Source organism: Marmota monax, unplaced genomic scaffold (genome assembly GCF_021218885.2).
Source record: "Marmota monax isolate L192 unplaced genomic scaffold, Marmota_monax_Labrador192_F-V1.1 WCK01_AAM20220418_F8-fsc00035, whole genome shotgun sequence".
Taxonomy (NCBI): domain Eukaryota; kingdom Metazoa; phylum Chordata; class Mammalia; order Rodentia; family Sciuridae; genus Marmota; species Marmota monax.
This window is the reverse complement of record NW_026691961.1, coordinates 11,043,315-11,069,579: the sequence shown is the minus strand read 5'-3', so window position 1 is coordinate 11,069,579 and position 26,265 is coordinate 11,043,315. Positions and strand designations below refer to the sequence as shown.

At 54.5% G+C, this 26,265-nt stretch overlaps 3 protein-coding genes and 1 long non-coding RNA gene across 8 annotated transcripts in view; 2 read left to right on the top strand and 2 right to left on the bottom strand.

Moving 5' to 3' along the window:
• The window catches only part of Mgrn1 (mahogunin ring finger 1), a 44,407-nt gene extending 44,009 nt beyond the window's left edge, over positions 1–398 (bottom strand). Inside the window, exon 1 of the mRNA XM_046444482.2 lies at positions 251–398. The gene's annotated coding sequence lies outside the window, so the exon portion shown is untranslated. The remainder of the gene's footprint in view (positions 1–250) is intronic.
• Positions 399–954: 556 nt separating this feature from the next.
• Ubald1 (UBA like domain containing 1) lies at positions 955–6,215 on the top strand. The gene is made up of 3 exons (XM_046444492.2): positions 955–1,215; positions 4,627–4,689; positions 5,105–6,215. The coding sequence occupies exons 1-3, from the start codon at positions 1,096–1,098 to the stop codon at positions 5,453–5,455; spliced, it is 534 nt and encodes a 177-aa protein (XP_046300448.1). The 5' UTR covers positions 955–1,095; the 3' UTR covers positions 5,456–6,215.
• Positions 6,216–9,760: 3,545 nt separating this feature from the next.
• Positions 9,761–26,265, bottom strand: part of CUNH16orf96 (chromosome unknown C16orf96 homolog) — a 39,303-nt gene continuing 22,798 nt past the window's right edge. For 4 of the 5 annotated variants that reach the window (XM_058579485.1, XM_046444471.2, XM_058579489.1 and 1 more), the window contains 10 exons: positions 25,602–25,676; positions 25,105–25,269; positions 20,745–20,929; positions 20,339–20,401; positions 17,312–17,404; positions 16,361–16,517; positions 16,102–16,204; positions 12,520–12,600; positions 11,264–11,477; positions 9,761–9,919 (listed from right to left, as the gene is read on the bottom strand). In XM_058579485.1, coding sequence (XP_058435468.1) covers positions 9,904–9,919; positions 11,264–11,477; positions 12,520–12,600; positions 16,102–16,204; positions 16,361–16,517; positions 17,312–17,404; positions 20,339–20,401; positions 20,745–20,929; positions 25,105–25,269; positions 25,602–25,676 — 1,152 coding nt within the window. In that variant the 3' untranslated portion in view covers positions 9,761–9,903. The remainder of the gene's footprint in view (positions 9,920–11,263; positions 11,478–12,519; positions 12,601–16,101; positions 16,205–16,360; positions 16,518–17,311; positions 17,405–20,338; positions 20,402–20,744; positions 20,930–25,104; positions 25,270–25,601; positions 25,677–26,265) is intronic. The other variant, XM_058579487.1, reaches the window with a different exon arrangement.
• LOC124092686 (uncharacterized) lies at positions 12,523–15,201 on the top strand. The gene is made up of 2 exons (XR_006851692.2): positions 12,523–12,856; positions 13,538–15,201. It is a non-coding gene; the product is annotated as an uncharacterized LOC124092686 (long non-coding RNA).

Genomic DNA, 26,265 nt, shown 5'->3' with positions numbered 1-26,265 from the left:
AGGAACCGAGCCAAGGTCACTCGGAGCGAGGTGACGGAGAAAGACCTCGGCCGCAGCCTCTCACCGCCCGCGACCCTGACAGCCCAGAGCCGGCGCAGCGGGCTCTCCCACCGGCGACCGGAAGCGCCATGTGAGGAGCTGTAAACACAGCCCGCAACGCCCCACCCCCGCTCCTAGCCCCGCCCCACGGCCACGTGACGCACCCCGCCCGCCCCCGCCGCCGCCTCATTGGGTGGCCAGCTTTGTTTACCTTATATGGCCAGGTCCTAACACCCCACGGAGGTCTATTGGTAGAGGCGAGGCCTCACTCAGCTGACGTCACTCAGGACGGAAAGATGCAAATAAACCGGAGCATTATGGGAATGGAAGTCCCAGGCCACTCCGGAACTGTCTCCGCGTGGTCCTGGCGCCCGTACGTCTTTGCACTGAGGATCAGGTTTTGAGTGGGAAAGCGGATACAGCAGGGATGGGGACCCCGAAGCGACAGGGGACAGGGGACGTCGCCCTCGCCAGCCTCTAATGGGCGCCGTCACTTCCCTAGGTGCTCCTCGAGTGTGGCGAGCCGAAAGCCAGGCTGCGGAGGGCGGTGCGGGAGTGTGCTGCGAACCTCGGAAGGCTTCTTGGAGGCGGCGACTTCAAGCAGAGTCTCGCAGGGCAGACTGGCTAACCGAATGATGTTTGTTGTGTACCAGTTTTCGGGGCCTTGCAGCCTAATACAGTGAATTCTGCCCCTGAGCCCCCCTAACACGGGCACAGGAGCCACAGCGAGGTGCCCGAGCCCCGTGGTGGGCGTCCGCGCCCCCGCACACACCTGGGACCTAGTCCCCCGACCCTGCATCCCGCCCCCAGCGGGGCGCGGGCGTGCGCACCGTAGGCGCTCGGCGTCCACGCGCCCGCCCCGGCCCGGCGGCCCGACCGGCGGCGGGGGCGGCGCGGACTACAGGTCCCAGCATGCCCCGCCGGCCGCCGGCCGCGAGGCGGTGAGTCAGAGCGCACGGTAAATATTTGTATTAGCCGAGCCGGCTCGCTAATGGTGGACGCGTGAGGCGGAGGCGCGAGCGGCGCAGAGGCCGGAGCGGGCAGCGCGGCGGCGCCATGTCCGTGAACATGGACGAGCTCAAGCACCAGGTCATGATCAACCAGTTCGTGCTGACGGCGGGCTGCGCGGCCGACCAGGCGAAGCAGCTGCTGCAGGCGGCCCACTGGCAGTTCGAGGTGCGCGGGGCGGCGCGGGCGGACACGTGCCGGAGTGCGCTCGCCAGACTGCGCCGCGGCTTCCCCGAGGGTCCGGCCCCGGCCGGGCCTCGCCGCCGGCGGCCCGGACGGGGACCCCCCTTTGTCCGGGTAACGGCCGAGGGCGGGGCCCGGGCGGGTGACCGGAAGGAGGACGCCCCGGGCCTGGCCGAGCGGGCCGTAGGGCGGAGCCGTCCGGAGCGAGCGGGCGGCGGGCCGGCCGAGGGTCGGTGTGCCCGGTGGGCGGCCTGGCGGCGGGTGCGTACACGTACATGTGCATCCGTGTTTACGCACGCACCGCGCCTCGGCGTCAGCGGGGCTGTCAGCGGGGCACCTCGAAGGTTGTGGGCTTGTGGGCGCTGTGCCGGCGCTGTGCCGGCGCGCGTCCCGTCGGCTGCAGCTGTGTCTGAGCGCGTGTGCCGTGTGCCCACTGTGTACGCTTGCGGCTGGTGGCAGATGGGCCCAGCACGGCGTGCATTGCGGTGTGCTGGAGCCCCACACTATAGCGTGGGGATGTGTATCTGTGTCCCCCGTTGCAGAGGTGTGCCGGTGGGCGGTCGCTGCGTGGGGGTCCAGATGCCCTTGGTGCTGGCAAGGGAACTCTACCTGGGCGGTCTCTCCGGGGACAGTGTGTTCCCTGGATCTCAGGCCAGCTAGCAGGAAGACCCCAGTCTGACTCCCAGTCTCCCATTTTCCCGCTAACCTGGAGGGTAATAGTGCCCCCCACCCACAGCTGTTTGTATTGCCAAGAGGCCAACTGATCTCCCAACTCAACGGCCCCCTGAATCACCCCTTGGTGGCATCTAGGATGAGGCCAGAGAACCTGGAGCTGTGTCCCTCAGCCATTCTAGTGTCTGTCCGGCAATGGCCCAAGAACCAGTTTTCCTATGGGAGCCACCTAGGGGAAGGTGCTTGAGCTTCCAGGAAGAACCAAGAACCCCTAGAGTGACACTCAGCTTCTTTCAGGTGCAGTGGGGATCAGAATGACCCCACCTTGGGACAGTCTGTCAAGGTAGTGGCCCATCCACCCAGATGAATCCTTTCTCTCTTTACTTGCCTCCTTTCTCTAAGAGACTTCTGGGTCATTGTTCCTGTGCTGGCCTCAGGAGAGGGGAGGCTGCTCTCTGCAGCCTCAGTTTCTAAACCTGTCTCTAAGGGGAGCAGTGAGAGTCAGCCTCTAATGCCTGAATGGCCAGATCTGCCCCCTCCTCCCTTTAGTCCCTTGGGGACACTCCACACCTCTCCAACAACCCTAATCAGCCCTGATGTCTCTAGGGCTAGATGTGGCAAAACTTGCAAAACCACATTCATGGCAGTTTGTGGAGTCCCGTGTCTACCTGCAGGGCTCCCACCCTGTCTGAGCTGGGCAGGCAGGTGTCCTGTTGGAACTGGGCCCTGTGTGCAGGATGCTCAGCTTATCCCTCTGTGCCTGCCACTCAGGCTGCATCCCTCAGATAGCACAGGGTGGGCTGAAAATGTAGTTCTCAAGATTGCAGTGTCTGGGGAAGAGGGGCAGGACATCCTGCAGACTAGAGGGGCTGAGGGATAGAAGTCCTGTGCCCTTGGCTCCCTGAGTCTGTTCCACTGTCTGTAAAATGGGGGATACTAGGTAAGGAGTCAGTGGGCTGCGAACGTCCAATCTCAAGTCTCTGGCCAGGAGTGAGGGCTCCTCATAGTTAGCCCATCCTCCTCCATGTCTGCCTCTCACCTGACTGATGGCATACAACAGGACCAGGCAGTGTTTCTGGGTCACATTCTTGATTCAGGTGCTAATGGGGGCAGAGGCTGCAGGGGGAGGGGGACTCTGTTTAGCTAGGCAGATGTTTCTCAATGGAGGACTCACACTGTGGCCTTTGGAGGACCGAGTTGGCTATGTCCCCTGGGCTGGGGGGAGCAGCCACTGCTGCTAGAGGGTCTTGGCACCAGGAGAGGTGCTTAGAGACCAGCTTCCATGCCTGAGCTCCTACATACTCTGGGTTTGGGAACCCAGAGTATGGTGTCTCCAGCAGGAAATTTTTAGAATAATTTAAATTTTCTTAAAAAAAAAAAGAAGAAGAAGAAGAAGAAGAAACAGCAGGCCCTGAGGGCAAGCCCTGGGAGCAAGGCTGGGTTTCTGGGTCTGTTGGGCAGAGGAGGGCCAGGAAGTCAAGCTGGCATTGGGCAGCTTAGGCTGGGTGGAAGTGGCTCCAGGGCCCAGCTTGGGACATAGCAGGGCTTCTAGGACCCCTCACATGCTTGACAGGGGACACCCAGCACAGCAAGAGCAGTGCCTTGATTTCCCGCAGGATCCTGAGGCAGAACACGGTGAACACCAGACCTCCAGAGGAGCTGAGCTGGTCCCTGTAAGGGTTGCTTCCACCTCCTTTGCCACTGCCCTCCTCATCCAGTCCCAAAGACTGCCTGGCGCCTCAGTCCTGGCCCAGACCGCACCTCTGCTTTTTGCCAATCAAATGACCCTGAATGGGTCACTTCATCCTCAGTTTCCTTTTCAATAAAATGGTTGATTCCAGTCTCAGTCTCTGGAGTTGATACGTGCCCCATTTTGATGGACCCATACTCTGAGGGGCCGTATTTGGTGTGATAACCGTGTGGAGTACCATACCAGGCACCAACAGGTGGCCTGGGAGTGCATTTGTCCTGGGAGCTATCTCAGTCCCTTGGTGGGTTCACCTACTGGCCACTTTGAGGACATTTCTTAGGAGGCACAAGTGAGTAAGTGTAAAACACATGCTCCTATCAAGTTCCAGTGATCTTGGGTAGTCATGCTGCAGGAGGGGAACCTGGGTACCAGCTAGTCCAGTCTCTTGTGATATAGATGGAGCAGCTGAGGCCCAGATAGGGGCAGGGCCACATGGTCAGCCAGAGGTGGAGCTGGGCCAAGAAGCAGATCTCCACTCTCCAGGGTTCAACACCTTCCTCGAGATTCCATAGTTCCCACATGAGAAAATGGGCTCAGAGAAAAGTAGGGACTTACCGCCCATAAAGGTGGTGACAGAGCCAGGCTAGGATCTCCTGAATCAGAGACTGGGGACTGTATGGGCTAGTTAGGGTCATGCAGCCTTTCCCCAAGAGACAAGGCAAAGCCCAGCGACAGTGTCAGGAATGTGTGTGTGAGGGAGGGTCCTCTGCAAGCAGGAAGCACTTGGCAGGGGTAGGCAATGTTGCTAGAATGTACACTGCTCACCTGACCTGCCCTGGGTTCCATGGCACCTTGGGCAGTGGAAGGATTGAGTGGTAACAGGTGCACTGCTGGTCCTTAGCCATTTCAACTGACCCTGTCCTAATAGAAGGTCAGGCCAGGATCACACAAAGCCCCAGAGGATCCTGGGAACAGGAACAGCCATGGGGCTGGGCAGGGTCCTAGAGGATAAGCACAGCCTTTTCTTCCTGCAGACAGCCCTCAGCGCCTTTTTCCAGGAGACCAACATACCCTACAGCCACCACCATCACCAGATGGTAAGTGTCCCCTGGAGACCCAAAGGTGGCCAGGCTGGGGATTCTCAGTCCTGCGCAGGGAAGGAGGAGGCTGAGCCGGTTGAGTATATGAGCATCCCACCAGGGGCGTGCAGTAGAGGAGGGCTGTGCACAGGGCTCTGGGCAGCCTGGGTTCAGTGGGACCTGGGGCACGCCAGCCCTTGGAGGTTGGTGCTACTCACTCTGAAGCCTCTCAGGGATGCCAGGCCAATCAAGGGTGCTGGGCAAGCTTCATGACCCCTGAGCTAGCAGGCCCCATGCCTGGTGGTATGGATCTACTGCACAGGCCTGTCCATGGGGTGGGTCAGGTCGGGGTGCTGCACCTAGGAAGGGACACAGGAGCTTCCTGACAGGAGCTGGGCCTTCATTTCTCCCTCTCTTCTTTCTTCCCCCACAGATGTGCACTCCTGCCAACACCCCTGCCACACCCCCCAACTTCCCTGACGCCCTCACCATGTTCTCCCGTCTCAAGGCTTCTGAGAGCTTCCACGGAGGCAGCAGCGGGAGCCCAATGGCCATGACAGCCACCTCGCCCCCACCACACCTCCCCCATGCCGCCACGGGCAGCTTTGCAGCACCCAGCTGGCCAACTGCAGCCTCACCCCCCGGAGGCCCACAGCACCACCAGCCACAGCCACCCCTGTGGACTCCGGCACCCCCTTCCCCACCTTCAGACTGGCCACCCCTGGCCCCCCAACAGGCTGCCTCAGAACCCAGGGCCCACCCTGCTATGGAGGCAGAGAGATAAGGGAGGCCCCTCCCCCCTCCCGGAGGCCAGGACCCCGTGGGGCGGGGGAGAGGACGTCTCCGTGGGCCCCCTTGACCCCTTCTCTGTCTGCGCCCCTGTGCCCCAGAGCCCTGGAGGGGGTGATGGGACTCTACCCAGGCGGGTGTGTGTCGTGCCAGCATGCACAGCTGCACTCATGCGAGTTCACGGAGCACAGGCACACAGCCCCCAGCTCGCATGGACTTGGCTCAAGAGTGGCTTAGGCACCTGATGGACGGCACCTTGGAGACCAACAAGCCTTCCCATGAGGACTCACCCACCCTCCCCTGACCCAGCCCAGGGGTGCTCCAGGCAGTCACCCAGTGGAGACATGGCCAGCTCCTGACTTGGCGCTCCGCGGGGCTGGCAGGCCTAGGTCCCTACACTTGGGAATGCAGAGCCTTCTCCGCATGTGCGTTGTGTAGCTGTGTCTGTATTTATACGTTTGTCACTCTTTAAAAAGCAACCTAGATTACGGGGCAGCTGGACTTTGCATGTTAGAGTGAGCCCCAAGCCCCTTGCCCACCACCCTTCCCCTCAGGGCCTTGCCTCACCCCAGCCCCTTGTCAGCCAGCATTGCTCTTTCCTGCAGAGAAAAGGATTATGGGAAACTCCAGGACTCCTCCCACTATCCCCAGCGCCTGCCTGCTGGGGCTGCCTGCATGCCTCCCCCAGAACCCAGGGGTACCTGATTCCTATCTCCTTTCCCCATTTTAACAGAAGAGAAGAAAATTCCAAACCACCCCAGGCTTTGTGGTCTTGCCTTGTGCCCTAGGCTTTGCTGCCAGCTTGCTCTGGATAAGAATGCCTAGCAGTGTCCAGGCCACTCCAGTCTCACCCAGCTCCACACTGCTGCCTATCACTGTCTTTGTTCACAACCTGTCCTGGAATCTTCCTACCCACCCAAGGCTTTTCCCATGAAGTTAGTTTTCTGGCTTGTGATTCCAGAATACCACCCCTCTTCCTGCTTAGGACAGATCTCGACCCCCAGTTTTGAGTGAGCAGGACTAATGACTGCTTCCCTCTTCCTGGGCTTCACATAGGACTTTTCTTGGATCCTCCGTGTTCAGCCTCACAGCACAGCTAGTAGGGCAGCCCACTGGCCCCAGTCCACCTGGGAAACCTGGGTATGGAGGAGGGAAGGGGAGTCCACTCTGGGATGGAAGAAATTCTCAGTCCCCCACAAGTGGTAGGGAAATGCTTTGCAGAGTTAGTTTGTGTTTTGGATCATCTGCCATGTGGGTAAGGGCATGGGCCCTTCCCAGGGGCAGACTGCTGGGTGGTTCTAAGGGTCAGCTCTGCACAAGATAGCACACAGTCTAGATTCTGCACAGTGGGATGCTGGGTAGCATTTTTAAAAAGTAACCAATGGCCCCTAGGGGACCAAAGTGGGCCCCAGATTAACAACATCACCCAGTCCCCAGCTCAGAGCCTCTGGTACCAAAAGCAACACCAAAGTGTCAGATGCCCTACTATCTTTACTAAATGCTGGAGTTTGGGGTGTCATTCGGAGCCCATGTCTGCCCTTGGGGCCACTGTGGGCTGGGCCTGGAGGTCTCAGTCATTTTGAAGGCAGAAGGAACTTGGAAGCTCCTGTAGATCTGGCCTTACCAACGCTGGCACTGTTGACATCGGGAACTGGACTGCTGTCCCCTGTAGTATGGGTGTCCTCTACATCGAGATATCAAGTAGCATCCCAGAAGCCTACCCTAGAAACAGTAGCTCCACCAGTTGTGACAAAAATATCTACTGATACCTGCTTTCGGAGAAGTCACCCCAGTGGAGGGCTCCTATCTAATCCTGCGGTTTGCATACCTGGCTGCCCTTCTGTATCAGAATTTGGGGAGAAGACCCCAGTGGATACCTGTGATCCATCTGCCTAAACTAATGCCACTCACTTTACACTTCAAAAAAGTGAGCTTTATGGTGTGCCAGTTATGCCAGCAAAGCTGTTACTAAAAATAAAAGCACTCCTAGAGGATTCTGATGCAGCTGCCCCTCACGTGGTACAGCTACCAGACTCCTGCTTCCCAAACCTGCAGACCAAGAAGATCCCTGAGTGCTTGTCAGTCATGCTTGAGGCAGCTGCTTCAGAGGAGAGGCCTAGACTGACTGACAGTTAAGTGTCCTAGGAAAGGAGGGGTCTTTGGGCAGAGTAGGCTGGAACAGGGCCTGGGAATCTGTTTCCCAATGGATGCCAAAGCTGTGCGGGGTATGCTTTCAGGCCCTGGCCTGAGCATCCTGTAGACAAGGGAGGGGCTGCAAGAGTGGTCCAGGACTAGCAGGGTGGCCCACAAAGACACCACATGCCTCACAACTCGAGTGTGACAACATGGGACCTTCTGCAGCTTAATTCAAACCTGAAGCTGAAAAGCAAAACAGACCAGCGACAACACATGTTCAAAAGGAAGATGGCTAAAAAGCTAAGGAGCTGAAGTTTCAGGACAGACTCCAAATTCTAGGCCTCCCTCAGCTGTGCTTCATAGCAGCACTGGGAGCTTCCTGAACAGCAGGAAAATCACCTTGTTACTTAGAAGGCCAGTGCATCTGAGCTGATCATGCCCTGTTCGCCACTGGGCTGGTGCTCCAAACGACTTACGACAGTCTCCAAAATTCCACTCTAAAAGTACGCTACTGTGCTGGGTGTGGTGGTGCACACTTGTAATCTCAGTGCCTCTGGAGGCTGAGGTAAGAGGATCACAAGTTCGGGCAGCCTTAGCAACTTAGCAAGACCCATCTCAAAAAATAAAAAGGGCTGGGGATGTAACTCAGTGGTAAAGAGCCTCTGGGTTCAATCCCTGGTACCAAAAAATTAAGAAATAAATCAAAACCATCGTTGCTATCCATGAGTCTGCTCAAAAACAACATGCTTCAGGCTCTTCATGCCTTGATTCCCAGAAAGGAAGGGCAGCACGTGGGAACCAAAGCCTGCACGCGGGTGATGAGCAGTGGCTGCTGCCTTCGGGTCTGCTTTGGGCGAGGGCACATCTCAGGGCTCACAAACCCTCAGCCCTGCCAGGTGCTGGTGTGGCCTGTGCAGTACTGCACACGTTGTAAGGCATTTGCCAACTTTTTAAATTGTGATAAGCCTGCCTTTTGACGTATCCTGGGAAACTGGAATGTATGGCCCAAATTCCCTCAAGGCCACAAGTGGCTGGTATTGACCACATGCTGGGACACAGCCTGGCCCACCTCTGCTGGCTAGCCCCTGTACTGCCTTGGAATCTGCTGGACTCAACAGGAGCTTGCTTTTCACCATGAGCAGCTGCAGAAATAAACATCCCTGCTCCATGGGGAGGGCCTGGCAGATGAGCAAGACACTGAGCTGTCTTCTGCTGTGGGCAGGCTCCTCCTCTGACTTAGAAGGCCAGTGCAAAGACAGAAGGGCTTCTTGTGCTGCGAGAGTGCTGGACACCAGGCCACACCCAGGTCTGCTGGGTGTCCCCAGGGTCTCTCCAGTGGCCCCACCAGGGCTGTCTGAAAACACACAGCAGCCAGCCCATAGAACCACACTGTCCCACTGACTGCCGCCCTGCAGGTCTCAGAGGGGCTCTGCCCAGCATCGCTCCCCAGCCAAGGACAGATGAGTCTTTGACTTGGATCTACCTCCCTGGGTGGGAGGCCGATGGGCTTGGCCAAGATGGCATCTTCGTGCAAGGTTGTTTGTAACTCCTGCGGTTGGAAAGGGTTTCTCTCTGGGCTGGTAGCCACAGCTTATACTTGGGTAATATGTATATTTCAAATGAGCCTTAAAAGAACTCAGCTGTTTGGGGGTAGGTAAGACTGAGTTCTGGGGAGGACAGTAGTGGCTCTCCTTTTTGCCAAGGCCTTGTCAGTGGCATACCACGTGGCACCAGGCACCTGTGGGTAAAATCCTGCTCTGCCCTTAGGAGCCATTTCTGAGCTGGGGCCACAGCTCCCCTGGCTGCATTGGAGAAGGATGAGAGCTGAGCCCCCCACTGCCCCTGACAGTACCCAGCAGGTGTGGCCTCTTGGGCAAGGACCAGAGAGTTAGGGCCTCATCCTATGAGCCTGGGCCTGTTGAGACCCTTGGTCTGCCCCCATACAGCTGAGGCAGCTCAGAGCATGTGGTCACTGTGGTAATTTGGCAAAGGATGAAGGTTTGTTTCGAGTCTCTGCTGACACTCAGCCTGGGTGGCTGTGGGCAAGGGCGCTGGGAGCCTGAGCCCCGGTGGCCACTAGAGAAGGGACCAGCAAGTCCCACCCATGTAGAGAAGGCAAGGCCACTCTCTGCAGAGAGCACCCAGCCAGTCCCCTCATCCATGGTCAGAAAGATGGAAGATTTTATTCTGGGAAGAAGTTGCCAAAATACTCATCTGTGACATGGAGGTGGGGCTGGGGCTGTGCGAACCAGTGGCCCCCGAAGTGGCTTGGAGAGGTGAGTCACTGGGGTTCGGCGGAGCTTGGCCTCATTTGAACACAGTCCTTGGAAAAAGAAACAACCAGTCAGGCCAGGGGTGGTCTCAGGTGAGTAGCTGGTGAGGGCAATGGGGACCAGTAGGAATGGTCAGGCATGCTGAGTCCCCAGACACTGATGGCCTCCCAGGCCAGGGGCTCCCCCTCCACACCACTCCCTGGCAGAGCCTGGAGCCCAGCCCTTGGTCCTCCCCAGGACCCTCCCCTCTCCAGCTCACTGCTGGACAGTTCTCCCCGCCAGCCCCCAGGTCCAAGATTCTAGTGAACACTGGCGTGGGGCTGAGATCTCGCCCCAAACCTGTATAGAGTTGTTTTCATCACTGAAATGGAACAGAGCAGTCAGCAGTAGCAACAGGAAGGCGGGAAAACAGCAGAGGCGTGAAAAAGGCAAGGGAGAGCAAGACAGGAGAGGGGAAGGGAGGGACGGGAACCTCCAAAAGGAGCAGGCCAGGTGGAGCCCAGGGCAGGGGGCAGGGGGTGATCCCTGGCTCTGTGTTCTGAGGCTGGTCTCTAAATTGCCAGTGAGAGCTTGTGACCTCCTGGTTTGCTTTTCCCACCAGATGCATGGGCTGTGAGCAAGGGAAGCTGCTAGACTCAAAACAGGCCTGTGGTGCTCGGCCCGGAAGGGATGGTGCAATCCTGGAATACCCTAGGAGCGTTGCACCCATTTCCTCGTGGATCAGCTAAGAAGTAAACAGAAACAATCCAATTCATGACAGCAGTTACCAACATGAAAGAAAAAGATGCACACGGTCAAATTTGGTTCCCATGGGAAACTGGACTTAGTAAAAATAATGGCCCCCAAGCAAGGTGGGCAAAGGCAGGAGCTGTCATGGGAACTGCTTCTGATGGCATCGTTCAGAAGAATAAAAAGGAAAGGGATCAGGGGCCGGGTTGTGGCTCAGTGGCAGAGTGCTTGCCTAGCATGTGTGAGGCACTGGGTTTGATCCTCAGCACCACATAAAAATAGAAATAAATTTTAAAAAAGGCTTTATTAAAAAAAAAGAAGAAAGAAAATAATTTTTTAAAAAGGAAAGGGATTATTTTAAAACCATTTTAACTGTTGTATTCAAAATTGGTCAGGGAATTCAAGTGGCTTAGTGGCAAATTCACTTGAAAGCCATGTTTTTTTGTGAAGAGATAAGAAGGCTGTGTTGGAGAAGAAGTTTGGGTTGTTTGTATTTATATGTAGAGTTAAAATAGTTACTTAATCAATATGGGGGGGTCCCCTGTGCAGACCTATTTGGTTTGCCCAGGGGCTGTTTCCTGGACCAGCTCCAGGGCCCCGGGTCTCACCCGGGGGAGTAGATGGGACCTGAGACTTGTGGGGACACAGGAAGGGTAGGGGCTCACGGGTTGACAGGCTCCTCCATAGGCTGCTTGCTGGTTCGGGACTCAGGGCGCAGAGACCTCAAGTGTCTGGTAGGCTCTGGGACCTGCTGGGGGTTCCGCAGAGGGGGAAACAGCGGCGGCAGCAGTGGCAGAGGTGGCAGGGATGGCGGTTGAGCCAGCATCACGGAGGGAGAGCCAGAGGTGGCTGAGCAGGCTCCAGTGCGGGGACCCAAGGCTGCAGGGAGCAGGATAAAACCCAAGAAATTCCTGGGAGAAACTGGCCTGATGGGGTCCACCCCACTGGAGGGAAGAGCAGCCGAGTCTGGAGGTGCTCTGTGGGCCATGTCAGGGCTGGTTATTGTGGCCTCCCCTGGCCCTGGGCATCTAAACTTCCCAGGTGAAGTGACAAAAGATACAGGACTCTGGAAATGGGCACTAGAGTAGGGCAGAGCACCCAGGAGGACATGGAGCTTGGTGTCTGGGGGTTGGGCTCAGGTCGCTGAGGTTCAGCTCCCTCCTCTTGAAATGGACTAATAGAGCAGGACGTGGCCTTGAGCTGTAGCTGGGACTGCAGTGTGTGCCACTGTCGGATCTTTTGATGTCCCTGCTCAGCAGCCAGGCACTGTGTTGCATGGCCATACTTCCAGCAACATGGGAGGCTGAGGCAGGAGGATCACAAGTTTGAAGCCAGCTTGGGCAATTTAGTAAGACCCAGTACCCAAAAAATAAAGACCACCAGTACCACCCCCCTGAGCTGGTAAGAACTAGATGAGACAAGAAGGGAGAAAGTGCTTCATAAGTTGTCAATGCCCCTCGGCTGCTGGTACACGGTGACACCAGTCAGGGGAGCACAGGGCTCAGCTCCTCCCAACCTGGCTCCTGGGCTGCAGTCCAACAGGCCCAGGGCAGTAAGTGGGCTCCTATGTCCCACCCCTGCAGCCAGGTGGACGCCTGGGGACCGACACCTGGCCTAGGCTTCTGTGATGATGCCCAGGGCCTATAAACTCCCCTGAGGATGGAGCAGGAGCCCAGGACAGCTGCAGGCACCATTTCCCTGTCCAGGGAGCAAAGTGCTGGGTGGGGGCTGCTACAGGGGTCTTCCTGGGGCCCAGGTGTGGGTGAGCAGGCTGCCTGAACCTTGACAGAGCAGGTGAGAGATGGATGAGGTGGGACAGAGCAAGCCTTGGGGCTGGGGGTGAGGGTAACGGGCAGTGAGTAGAGGGACCCGAGACCTGGCAGAACCCCAGGTGGGATGGGAGGGTGGGGGAGGTACTCACGGGGGCAGATGGTACCGAATAAGTCACCGGAGCGCACAGGAGCATACAGGTTTCTAGCTGGGGGACAAGGAACCTTGACAGCTGAGAATAAAGGACCAGAACAGGTAGGCGTCTTCCAGAGCTCTGGCCTCAAATCAGGCTCAACCTAACCCAGCCCTGCCTCCCCAGCTCCTCCAACCCTCCTGTCCCCATGGGTGAATGTCCTTCCCTCTCTGCTTAAGTCCAGATCCTCCCAAGGCTAAGACCAGGACAGCAGACATCCCAAAGGCTTTTTCAAGCCAGGGGACATGACAATTAGTAAAAGCAATTGGCCTGGTGCAGACAAGGACTGCATGAGGTAGGCGTCTGGCAGTTCTGTTTTACACACATGCATGATAAATGTGTGCACATGCTTTTTTTTTTTTTTTTAAGGCACAGTCTTGCTAGGTCTCCCAGGCTGGTCTCCAATCCCTGAGCTCAAGTGATCCTCTTGCCTCAGCCTCTCAAGTAGCTGGGACTATAGATGTGTGCCACTGTCAGTTCTTTAGATATTCCTGCTGGGAAACTCTAGTGCATGGCTATAATTAGAGCAACTTGGGAGGCTAAGGCCGGAGGATCCCAAGTTCGAGAACAGTCTCAGCAACTTAGCAAAACTCTGAAAATAAAAAAAATAAGAGTTGGGGTGTAGCTCCATGGTAGAGAATTTGTCTAGCAAGCCCGAGGCCCTGGATTCAACCCCAGTACAATAACAACTAAAAATTTCCTGCTGGGGACAGACCCATAAAGTCCCCACCCCCATCTTGCCCCCCACCTTTTTTTTTTAGGTAATTTCACACAACATAAAATTATCCCTTTAAAGCGCCCAGTGCGGTGGCATGGAATACATTCACAGAGCTGCACGGCGCCACCGCTATCTAGTTCCAAGACACTTTCATCACCCCAAAAGCATCCTGCATGCCATTAAGCAGTCACTCCCCATTGCCAAACCAGCTCCTGGCAACCACTGTTTTCATTTTCTCCATGAATTTGCTTCTTCCAGACATTTCATGAAAATGGAACCATAAAACACGTGCCTGCTCCTGTCCAGCCAAGAATCACCGTGACTGTGACTGCCCACCATCCTGATCCCTTCTGTGGAAAGGGGACTGTATTGAGCAGGAGTTTGAGGTGGGGAAATTATCCCAGTTATCCAGGTGGGCCCTGAGTGCAATCATAGGGTCCAGGGCGACGGAGTTGGAGGTATGATAGCAGACGCGGAGGCCAGTGTGGTGTGCTCTGAGGACAGAGAAGGTGGGGCCTCTACCTGGGAGAGGTGAGGGGTGGTTTCGCCCCTGGAGCCTCCAGATCTCAGACTTCCAACCTCCAGAACTAAGACAATGAATCTGTGATGGCACCCACAGAGGAGCCCGAGCCCACACGCTTTAGGAGAGTCAACTGGCCGTGACGAGGCTTCGTCTCCCACAGAACACTCCTCCTGTCTCTGTAGCCCTGATCCTTCCACCTGGAGCCCCTTCTGACCACCTCCTGCTGCCTTCCTTCTGCGCTCAGTCTGCTTCTGTGGACACTCTCTGAAGGCCCCACCTGCGGAGCAGGCCTTGCACACCTGTCTACCAACTGCGGGGCGCGCCCTGAGGATCGGATGTCCCTCTGCACAGGCCTAGACTGAGGACTGCAGCATCACAATCAGAAAGGCCACGGGCTGCCTTTGGAGGCCTGGGGGGCGGGGGCAGATGAAGGGCTGCTGCTTAGTGGGTCCTGATGGTGGATGGGTGAAGTCTTCCGGAGCCGGGTGGCTCAGCCTGGCTAGTTTTAGGTTGGAATATGGTGTCTGTTCTGGATGACAACGTTCTTCTGTGTGAGCACATGAGTGGATCTACGTGCTGCCACAGACAGGCTTCTAGAGGACTCTCACACTAGTTTGGCTTCATCACCCAAGTGAGGCGAAATGTTGGAGCCATCTAAGTTCAAATTCTGTGTGCTTTGTGGGTCTTGGGAATGAACCATCAACCAGGGAGAAGCCCCTCAGCTCCCTCTTCGGGGGTGACACCCTTGGGGAAGGTAGATGGGGTTGAGGATAGGACCAGAGATTCCATCTGTCCCAGCCCCTCCACTGAGGCTGCCCTCCCAGCAGTGGACCTCCCCTGTGTGTAGATGAGATGCCTCACCAGGTTGCTGCGGGCAGGGGCGGGCGGGGAGGGCCTGGCTTATTAGCCACTTACGAAACCCTCAAGTCACCCTGCTTGGTGACCCCTGAAGCCCAGCCCAGCCCCTCCCATCAGAGCTGCAGTCCTGGAGCAGCCACATCCTGCCTGGGGAGAGGACAAGGGAGGTGGTGACCTGCCCTCCTGCAAACAGGGTGTGACCTGGAATGGTTGCCTGGTGGTCCCCAATAAGTATGTCCCCTGGAACCCAGGTACGTAAGTGTATTGGAGAGGATCTCTGCGGGCTTAATGAAGGATCCTGCAGTGAGATCATCCTGGGTTACATGGAGCCCTAAATCCAAAGGCAAGTGTCCTAAGGAAGAAGAGGAGGAGCCATGGAGGACGCAAAGAAGAGGCCGACGCTGGAGTGAGGCAGCCATTCCCAGGAGACTGCAGAGTCCTGCACCGGTGCCTCTGGAGGAGCAGAGCCCGCTCCCCCTGGACTTAGGGCTTGTGGCCTCCAGGACTTCGAGAATAAATGTCCACTCCTTTGAGGCACCCAGCGCTGGGAGCTGCCGCTTCCTTTCCTGGGTCTGGGGTTGAGCTCTCTACTCCTCAGGGCAGTCTGGGAGGAGGAACGTCCATGGGTAGAGTATGGACTCAACCCTGCCCGGCCGGGCCCATGGGCTGTGTGTGGCTTCTACCAAGGAGCAAATTCAGAACTCTCTTCTCAGAGGGAAAATGCCCCAAAGGGGTGTGCAGAGAATGCTCCTCTCAATATTAGAGCCAAGGTGGCCCAGGTGGGAGAGGCTGGAACTCCAGCCCTCATGCTGCAAGGGCCACAGCAACCGGGGCAAGTGCCTGTGGGTCTGGGGCTCCTCCTGGTCTGACCCCTGCCTTTGAGATTAGGACACAGGCCTCCAGGGACTGGACCTGCTCATTCCTCTACCCCCACCTTTGTCTCTGCACTACAGTCTGGACTGCCCTTCCCAGTTCCTGCCTGTGCTTGGCTTCTGACCACCAAATGGCTACTGAACCTGATATTCCCTCCACCTGGACTGCTCTCCTCCCTCCCCACCCCTTTTCACCAAGTAATGTTTTTTCCCCTTCAGAGGTGTCAGGGCAGCTGCCCAATCCTTCGCCATCAGCCAGGGTCCCTTAGCACAACTCTCCCATCACCAGTGTCTCCCTTCAGGTCAGTTTTATCTGTTTGTAACCATGGATTCTTGCCTTTCAGATATTTACTGTGGTCTGTCCCCTGCATGAATCACCTGCAGGCAATAGCCCATCTCTTGCTCCCCACTGTTTCCCAGCATACACTGGGGACCCCATTTTTGCAAGTGACTATTATGCTTCCCAGCTAGGGATGGCAGCAGCCCTGAGCCCCACTGCCTCCCCTCAGCTACCTGGCACAGGGAGACCTGGGCAGGGGTATTCGGAGGGAGGACCCGACGCCTCTCACCTGCCAACTCCTTCTCTGCAGTGGTCAAGGGTTGGGCCCCAAACTGAGTGTTCATTCGGCCTTTGTACAGAATCCCGTCCACTCCCAGGATGTCCACCTCGGCCTGTGGGACGGTCTGCGTCACTGGTCAAGGCCTCCACCTTGCTACCCTCCCGATGCATGCAGAGGTCCTGAAGTCAGAGCACAGCCTCCCAGAGATGCCCGTGGCCTGGGGTCCAGCCCACGCCTGGGCCTGGGACACCCTGACGGCCAGACTCACAGTGTCATAGTTTAACACTTGGGGGTCCCCATAGGGGTAGAGTGTTGACAGTTCCCCTGGCTTGAACTTGAGGGTGGTGTCATTTCGGAGGCTGTCGCCCCAGTCCTGCTGAGAGCCCAGAGTGTGCAGGCCGTCCTCTTGCAGCTGCAGCTGTTCCCTGTGCAGAGCAGAGAGTCATCAGCCCCTGGAGACCCTCTGCTCCTGGGCCTGGCCCGTGTCAAGGGTGTGATGGCACAGCAGGCAGGCCTGGGCCTGGCGGGCAGTGCAGACACACACAGCTGGGAGGGGATAAACCAGCTTCCACATTCCCAGGGCCAAGCGCTCCTGGAGCCTGGCCCGGTTTGACAAGGCACATACTCTTGATCTGCAGCTTCACGAGTCAAGCACAGGAGGCCAGGGAACCAGATCAGGCCCTTAAGTCCCTCCTCCAGGTGTCATTCCCACAGGGCTGGGTGCCTCTAGGGCCTCCAGAGCCTAGGATGTCCAGGGGTGGGGGGAGGTGAGACCAGGGGGCCAGCCAGTCTGTGTCAGCTCTGCCACTTACTAGCCAACACCTTGGCAGTCACATAAGCTCTCTGTGCCAGTTTCCCCAACTGTGAAATGGGATGACCAGGGAGTACACCTTGGCAGGCTGGGAGGGCCCAACAGGCCAGGTGGGCCGCAGGGGGGGCTCCTGGAGGGTCCTGATCACTGCTCTCCACCAGGAACAGGCATGTCCACCCGGCTCACGAGGGGTTGTGAGATTTAAGGAGATTCCTGCCCTCCACCGCCATTTAGAAGCACCTAACAGTCCTGATAGAACAACATTGGCTCCTGTCCTCTGCCCAGGCCACCTCCAATCACAGAGGGTTAGCAACACCCTGGGTGTCGGTCTTTGGTCCTGGCACTGGTGGATATGTCTTGGCAGGAGTAGGGGTGGCAGACCTGCCCAGGACCGCTCTGCAGCCTCACCTCACCATTTGGCGCTGTAGGTATTCGTAGCTGTTGGCACTGGCTGGCCGCAGCTTTGACAGCAGGCGGGCTTTGCGTATGGTGATGAGCTGCCTGTGGAGGACAAAAGCGTGGTGGTGGCTGCAGGCTCCCACCTCCACCAGGAAAAGGAAGGAGGTGCAGACCTGGACACGCCCACCCTCAGGGCCACCGTGCCTGGGCTCTGAGGAACCCTGACAATCAAAGACACAAACACATGAACAACAATCATGCTGGTCCTGGCACTGGAGAGGGCCTGGGCTCCACCCCTGTTCTGGTCACTAAAGTAAAAGCCAGACTAGGTAAATCCTCAGGCTGCAGATGGAGGCTTCCGGCGGCTGGGCAAGGATGGGAAGGAGACACAGTTCCATGGTGCAGGGTGGCGACTGCACAACCTTGAAACATACCACATGCCACTTGACCCTTCCCTCACAGTGGTGAGATTTATGCCCTGGGTGTTGCCTCAATAAGGAAATAAAAATAAAGAAGATCACGGCAGCCTTCTTGGGCAGCTCCGCGGAGCAGACATGTGCAGAGGAGACTGGACAGAACAATAAACACCATGCCCTTCACTGTGGGCATGTTGAGTCACCACAAGACTTTTCAGTAACACACTGATCGTTAACGTTTCATAAATTATAGAAATGCAAAAGGAAACACAGCGCTGTAACCAGGTGACGGGATACTGAGATATGCTCTTCCAGCTTTCTTCCATGTCTATGTAATTTTAAAGTTAGGATAACAACACATACTGCTTGATATTCTCATATAATTTATTGCAAACATTTTTCAGGTTATTAAGTGATATTCCACAGCTGTGTTATCCAATACACTAGCCACTGGCCACATGTGGTCATTTTAATATGCATGTAAATTAATTTAAAAAAATTTTTTTAGAGTCGATGGACCTTTATTTTATTTATTTATTTATATGCAGTGCTGAGAATTGAACCCCGTGCCTCACACATGTGAAGCAAGCGCTCTGCCACTGAGCCACAACCCCAGCCCCTAATTAAGTTTTAATAAAATTTAAAAGTCATTTTCTCAATCGCATTAGCCACAGTGCCAGGGCTCAACAGCCACACGTGTCCTGTGGCTCCTGGACTGGACAGTACGGCTACCCGCCATTTTCCACAGCGCACAGCACTGCACCAGACGGCGTCCCCGTACAAGGTCGTGGCTTGTGCAGGCTGACACACGTGCCTGTTCACCATGGCGCTTGTCTCCAGCGTTTTTACTACTATAAATAATACTGCAGCTAGATACCTGTGATTCGAAAGGGAAATCTTGTTGAGGCTCCACAGCTCCTCCATGAAGGAGGAGGTGGCATGAGGGTGGCAAACTCCCTGGGTCCCAGGACTGGACCAGCACTGCAGGGCCCTGTCAGGTCCTGGTGTCAGGACAGACTGTTGCCCGAAAGCTCCTCAAAAAGTCAACCACAGAGTTACCTTAGAGCCAGCACTTCCACTCCAAAGAACTTCTACCCCAAAGAACTGAAGACAGGTGTTCAAGCAAATACACATGTACAGATGTTCACAGCAGCACTAGTCACAATAGCTAAGAGGTACAACAACTGGATGTCCATCAAGAGACGAAGGGGTAAGCAAAATGTGCTCTATCCACACAACAGCATCTTATTCAGTGGTAAAAAGGAGTGAAGCACAGGCTCATACTGAACCTAGAGGAACCTTACAAACACTCTGCTAAGTGGAAGAAGCCAGCCTCCAAGGCCATATGTGGTCTGATTCCATTTATAGGAAACATCCAGAAAAGGCAACCCCATAGAGATAGAAAGTGGATCAGTGTGGGGGTTGGGGTTGTGGCTCAGGGGCAGAGCACTCGCCTAACACCACATAAAAATAAATAAAGAAAGAAATATATTGTGTCCAATTACAAAAATTAATATTATTTTAAAAATTAATATTAAAAAAAGAAAGTGGATTAGTGGCTGCCAGGGGCTGGAGGGGAGGTGGCAGGGGGAAGTGACTGCTAGTGTGCCAGTGGGCCTGGGGGACTAAACAGGGCCCTGGGATTGGAGGCAAGAGTTGCACTACACCGTGACTACACCAAATGCCACTGAACTCTTTACTTTATTTATTTTTAGAGAGAGGGTCTCATTAAATTGTTGAGGCTCGCCTCAAACTTGCAATTCTCCTGTCTCAGCCTTCCAAGTCTCTGGGATTACAGGCATGTGCCACCGATCCCAACCACTTTATTTATATTTAATTAATTTTTGCAGTGTTGGGGATTGAACCCAGGACTTCCCACATGCTCTAGCACTGACTACATTCTCACACCTTTATTTTATTTAGAGCCAGGGGCTTGCTAAGTTGCTTAGGCTGGCAGCACCTTGGCCTTCCAAGTAGTTGGGGTTACAGGAATGTGCCACCAAGGGACCACTATTCATTTTAAAATGGTTCATTTTAGGGCTGAGGTAGTGCTGGCGGGGGGTGAGTGCTTGACTAGCGTGCATGAAGTCCTGATTTAGAGTCCCAGCACTGCAAATAATAATAATAATAATAATAAAATAATTAATTTCATATTATGCAAGTATTGGACCAGCAAGTAGAACAAAGTTGTGCTCTTGCTGACAATGATTCCTTCCTTTTTATTTTCTTTCTTTATTTTTGGGGGGTGGGGTGGAGCACTGAGTCAGACCCTAGATAGGGTTGGCGAAAGAACAAGGAGAGAAGCAGTGCCTGCCATCACCAGAAGAGAGGAGGAGGGGGCTGAGGATACACTCAGTTGGTAGAGTACTTGCCTCGCCTCGCATGCACAAGGCCCTGGGTTCAAACCCCAGGTCCAACACACAAAAGAGAAGAGGGGAGGAAGGGGTCTAGAGAGGACATGTGCGGCTGGAGCTCTGCAGACCCTGCCTGAGCGCGGTGCACACCGGTATGTATACAGTGCAGGCCTTTAGGGAGCACAGGGGTGCATTTTACTTGATCTCTGCAGCACGGTGCCTGGGCGGGCACACGTGGCCTTTACCGTCCCTGGCGCGGTACTCACGGGCCGGTCATCATCTCCACTGGCCGGTCGCAGGAAATGCACTTCACCCGCTCAAAGAGTTTCCTGAAAGGTAGGCGGTCGGGCATCAGGGGTGGCCAGGTCCCCCCACTCCCGCCCCAGCACCGTCTGTGTCCTGGTCCGAGACTGAACGTGCTGTGCCTCCCGCCCGTCCAACCCTCCTCCGTTGCGAGCTGAGGGCTGCAGCCCCCTCTGACACTGGGGCCCTCTGCGGGACTGTCTGGGTGGACGGTCAGGGTCCCTGGCCCAGGCCCCAGATGTGCCCCGGCCTCCCATGGTCCACATGGTCCCTTCCCTCTCTGAGCCTCAGTATCCTCGTTTGCAGCAAAAGGCCTGGAGCCCTGCAGCCAGAGGCAGCAGAGCTGCCCACTCGGGTCCCAGACCTGACCCTGTGCCCATGGTCTGGAATCCAGGGGTGCCTGAGGCTGGCAGCCGCAGCCCTCCCGCCGCTCGCCTCCTGAAGCCCGCGGCGCTGTCGGGGTCGTAGAGCAGGCCCTCCAGCAGCAGCTTCTTGACTGCTTCCCAGACCTCCTCCAGGCCCTTCTTCAGAAGGTCCAGGTCACTGTGCACCAGCTGCCAGCCCAGGGGAGAAAAGACAGCCGGTCAACCAGCCACACCCAGCTCCCTCGGAAAGGGATCTGCAGCAACCTGCAAACCTCCATAATGAGAATGAGAAGAAGGGGGAAATGAATGGGCTTGGGCTAAAGCCCACAGCCCTCACGGGTGCCATTGGTAGAGGGGAACCGCAAAGTGAGCTTCCCAGAGGCCAAGGCAAAAACACCACCAGCTACCACCTCCAAACCTACTGCCCAACTGCCCATTCTCCCCATGGTCCACATGCATCTGACCTTCACATAGTCCTCACATATTTATTAAGGGTCTGATTGTGAAGTAGCTAATTCAGCCACTTTTAGTATACTCACAAAGGACCATCACCATCAATTTTTGAATGTTTGCATCATTCCCCAAAGAAGCCCCCTATTTCCTCCAAAGCCCAGGCTCTGGCAACCACTAACCTACTTTCTGCATTTATTGGATTTGCCCATTCTGGACACCTCACAAAAATATCATACAATAGTTGGCCTTTGGCATCTGGCCCCTTTCCTTTGGCAAACTATTTCAAGATTCACCCATGTTGCAGCATGCATCAGAATTTCATTCCTTTTTATGGGTGAATAATATTCTACTGTACTACATTCATGCTACATGATATGAAGCATGGAATAGCATGATCAAATATCATTCCATCATATGGATATACTTTTTAAATTTTTTTGTTGTAGTTAGACATTTATTTATTTATTTTTATGTAGTGTTGAGGATCAAACCCAGTGCCTCATACTTGCTAGACAAGTGCTCTACCACTGAGCCACAACCCCAACCCCTGGATATACTTTTAAAAATTTTTTTAGTTGTAGATATACATAATGCTTTATTTTAATTTTTATTTATTTTTATGTGGTGCTGAGGATTTACACGTACCAGGCAAGTGTTCTACCACTGAGCTACAACCCCAGCCTCTGGATATACTTTTTTTTTTTTTTTTTGAGAGGGGAGGTACCAGGGATTGAACCCAGAGGTGCTTAATCACTAAGCCACATCCCAAGCCATTTTTATTTTTATTTTTTAAAACAGGGTCTCACCGAGTTGCTGAGGCTGGCCTGGAAGTTTCGATCCTCCTGCCTCAGCCTCCCAAGTCGCTGGGATTACAGGCATGCACCACATGTCCAGCACTGGATATACTACATTTTGTTAATTAATTCCTCTGTTGATAGACACTGGGTGTTTTCCACCTTTTGGCTATTATAACTAATGCTCCTATGAAGATTCACATGGAAAATTTTGTGTGGACATAATTTCATTTTTCTTGGGATGAAGTTCTGACCCATGCTATGACATGAATGCGCTTCAAAGACATGGTGCTAAACTAAAGAATTCAGACACAAGAGTGCGCATACTGTGTGGTTCCCTTCATGACAAACATCCAGAACAGGTGTGTGCGCATGGAGACTAGTGGTTGCCGGGGGCCAGGGCGGGGAAGAAGGGAGTGACTGCTAAAGACACTGGGTTTCCTTTTGGAAAGATGCGAATGTCTCAGAACTAGACTGAGGTGAGGGCAGCGCACTGTGAGCGTGAATGCCATTGACTGGTTCACTGCAGACTGGTTGATTTTGTGTTCTGTGACTTTCACCACAGTTAAAAATACAGAAAGGAGCGGGGCGCAGTGGCATACGCCTGTCATCCCAGCTATTCAGAGGCGGAGGCGGAAGGATTCCAAGGTTGAGGCCAGCCTAGGTAACTTAGCAAGATCTTGCCTGAAATTAATAAATAAATAAAAGGGTTGGGCCCAGCAGTTCAGGAGGCTGAGGCAGGAGGAACACAAGTTCAAAGCCAGCCTCATCAGCTTAGCAAGACCCTAAGCAACTTAGTGAAACCCTCTCTTAAAAAATAAAAGGGGGCGCTGGGGATGTGGCTCAAGCGGTAGCGCGCTCGCCTGGCATGCATGCGTCCCGGGTTCGACCCTCAGCACCACATACAAACAAAGATGTTGTGTCCGCCGAAAACTAAAAAATAAATATTAAAAAAATTCTCTCTCTCTCTCTCTCTCTTTCTCTCTCTCTCTCTCTCTTAAAAAAATATATTAAAAAAAATAAAAGGGGCTGGGGGGCTGGCGTTGTGGCTCAGTGGTAGGGTGCTTGCATAACATGCATGGGCGCTGGGTTTGATCCTCAGCACCACATAAAAAAATAAGTAAATAAATAAAAATAAAGTTAAAAAAATAAAATAAAAGGGCTAGGGATGTGGCTCAGTGGTAGAGCACTCTGGGGTTCAGTCCCTGGTGCCCCCTGGAAATAATACAGAAATGAAAGCAATGAGTATGGAGTCACTTAAAACAGCAACCACACAAGAAGCTCTTCATCTGGAAAATCTCAGAGAAAAGCAGAAAGACTAGAATAATTACCCACCACATATCCATCACCTAGATTTAGTAGTTATTAACATGTTGCTATATTTGCTTTATTCTTATTTGTTCCTGGGGATTGAACCCAGGGACACTAACCCCCTGAGCTAAATCCCCAGCCCTTTCATTTTATATTTTTTAAATAACTAGTTTGTTTGTTTGTAGTTGAAGATGAACAGCATGCCTTTATTTTATTTTTATGCAGTGCTAAGGATTGAACCCAGGGCCTCATACATGCTAGGCAAATGCTCTGCCATTGAGCTACAGCCTCAACCCCATTATTTTGTATTTTTGAAACAGGGTCGCTAACACTAAGTGGCTGAGGCTGGCCTCTGCCTTGTGATCTTCCTGCCTCAGCCTCCTGGGGGCCTAGGATTATAGACATATGCCACTGTGCCCAACTTGCCTTATTTTGTTTGATACATTATTTATTTAGTTAGTTTTTTGGGGGGTACCAGGGATTGAGCTGAAGGGTTCTGAACCACTGAGCCACACATCCCCAGCCCTATTTTGTATTTTATTTAGAGACAGGGTCTCACTGAATTGCTTTAGTGCCTCACTGTTGCTGAGGCTGGCTTTGAACTCGCAATCCTCCTGCCTCAGCCTCCCAAGCTGCTAGGATTACAGGCGTGCGCCACCGCGCCTGGTTTATCATTATTATTATTTTTTTGAGTTACAGAAATCATGACATTTCACTTATGAATATCTGAGTGTTTCTAAAAGATGGGGATGCTTTCATTCATAATCATAATTCCATGATCACATCTAATATAATTAGTGAGAATTCCTGACTTGGGTCACATTTGAAGACCAGGTTTGGAACTGGCTCAACTGGACCAGGAAAAAAAGTAACACTGTTTCCTGTGTTGCGTCTGATCATCTGGGCTGCTGTGATCTTAACCTAGGACAATCTCTGTTCTGTACCCTCTTCCTACCCCCTGGCATTGAGCCACACAGCCTCACACTGTCAGTCTGTCTGTTCTTGCCTCTCTCTGTGTGTGCACAAGGGGCAGCAGGGCTGTGATTCCCTGGACATTCTCTGGGTCTGGCACCTCAGATGAATCAATCAAGGACCGGCATGGTTCCCCCAGGCCCCCTCAGACCCTGCCTTTGCGGGGGTCCTGCCAGGAGAACAATGGAGGTCAGCCTGCAAGACGCTGTCCAGCTGTACCACGTGGAATTCACACCACCAAGTAGGCCCCTCTCGTTGAACAGGGGTGACTTAGGTAACCAACAGGATATCACAGAAGTGAGGGAGGGTGCTTCCGGGGTGCAGTCACACAAGACTGTGCAGATTCTTGCGTGTTTCCTTGGGTCACTTGTTCGGGGGGATGTCAGGAGCCATGTTATGAGGCCACTCAAGTGGCTCTGAGGAGGAGGTCTTGTGATAAAGAACTGAAGATTCTTTTTTAAATTAATTAATTAATTTGTGGTCCTGGAGATTGAACCCGGGGCACTCTACCTCTCTACACTTCCAGCTCTTTTTATTTTTTTGAGACTCAATAAATTACCTAAATAAGTTTGAGGCTGGCCTCAAACTTGTGATCCTCCTGCTTTAGCCTCTTGAGTAGCCTGTGAGAGTGCTGTCTTTGAAATGGTTCCTCCCAGCTCCTTCAGATGCAGCCCTGGACAACACCTTACCTGTGACATTGTGGGAGATCCTGGGCCACCCAGCTAAGCTGCTCCCCAATTCCTGCTCCTCACAGCTGTGAGCATTTGCTGTGGAAGCCGTAAAGTCCTGAAGTAATCCGTCCCGCAGCAGGGGACAGCGGGGCCAGGTGCTCACCTTGGTGCTCAGTTCCTTCTTGAGCTGCTCCACAGCATTCTTCCAGTGGTCATTCTGGGTCGTGAGCTTGAACAAGATGCTCTGAAACGTCTCATGCAGCTCGGTCACGACCGTCTCCAGGTCTGCGCGGTTCGCCTTGCTTGCCAGGGAGCTCTTGTCAGCTTTCTAGGGAGAGAGGGGGCGCAGGGGGCAGGGCTACTGGAGGGGGGGACTGGGAGACCTCAGCCCTCTGGAGCCTGGACGTCCAGCCCTTGGGATCTATGTTGGGATCCTCCTCGGGATCTATGAGGCAAGCCAAGGTTTTCCTGCGACAGGGAAGTTGGTGCCTGGTTTTTAAGTTTATGTGACAGTGTCACTGGGTGGTGAGGACGACTTGTGAGAAGCCTCCCAGCCTGCCTGTAGGAACCAAGGCAGAGGATTCTGGAAGGCTCTGCCTGGGTGGCTCCTCTTCCCTGGTGGGGAGCCGGGGCTTGGGAGGGGACCCTCTGGCCACTCACTTCTCGAAGCTCCTCCTCCAGCGAGCTCTTATTCGCCTTGGTCTGCTCCAGGTTTCTGATTTGAGCCTGGAGATTCTAAGCACAGAAGCGAAGGCTGTCAGCCACCTTTGCAGCCTGAGGACATCGGCCTTGTGCCTCCACCCCTGCCACGCGCTAAGAGGGGACAACAGGGTGGGTGGACAGCAGGCAGGTGGGCACATTAGAAGGCGTGGCCTCAGGGCTCCCAGTGCCTGTGGGACTCAGAATAGCAGCCCCCTGGGAGGAGGCCCACCCAAGGGAGCACAACCCAGGGTGACGGCTGGTCCCCCTCATCTGGTCTGCAACGGTGTCTCAGTGGGGATCCCCATCTATGTGTGGCACACACTGTGCCCAAGTGCTGGGGGAACCTCTCCTCCCCCCGTGACACCACGAAGCAGCTACTCCCCCGTGAGAGGAACAAAGCTAACCATCTTGGGAATCGCCTTCCCTGTCCCCAGAGGTTGGGTCACTTTTCCTCAAAGCTGTGAAGGCTTCTTCTACTTTGTCCTTCATATCTTGTCTGGCTCTCACCCTTAGGAACAGAACTCCCAACTTTCAGGTGGGATTCAGCTTCTCAGAACCGAGACCACTTTCTCACAGCCTTCCTTACAGATTGGTCTGGCCACGGGGGTGTAAATGGAGGTGG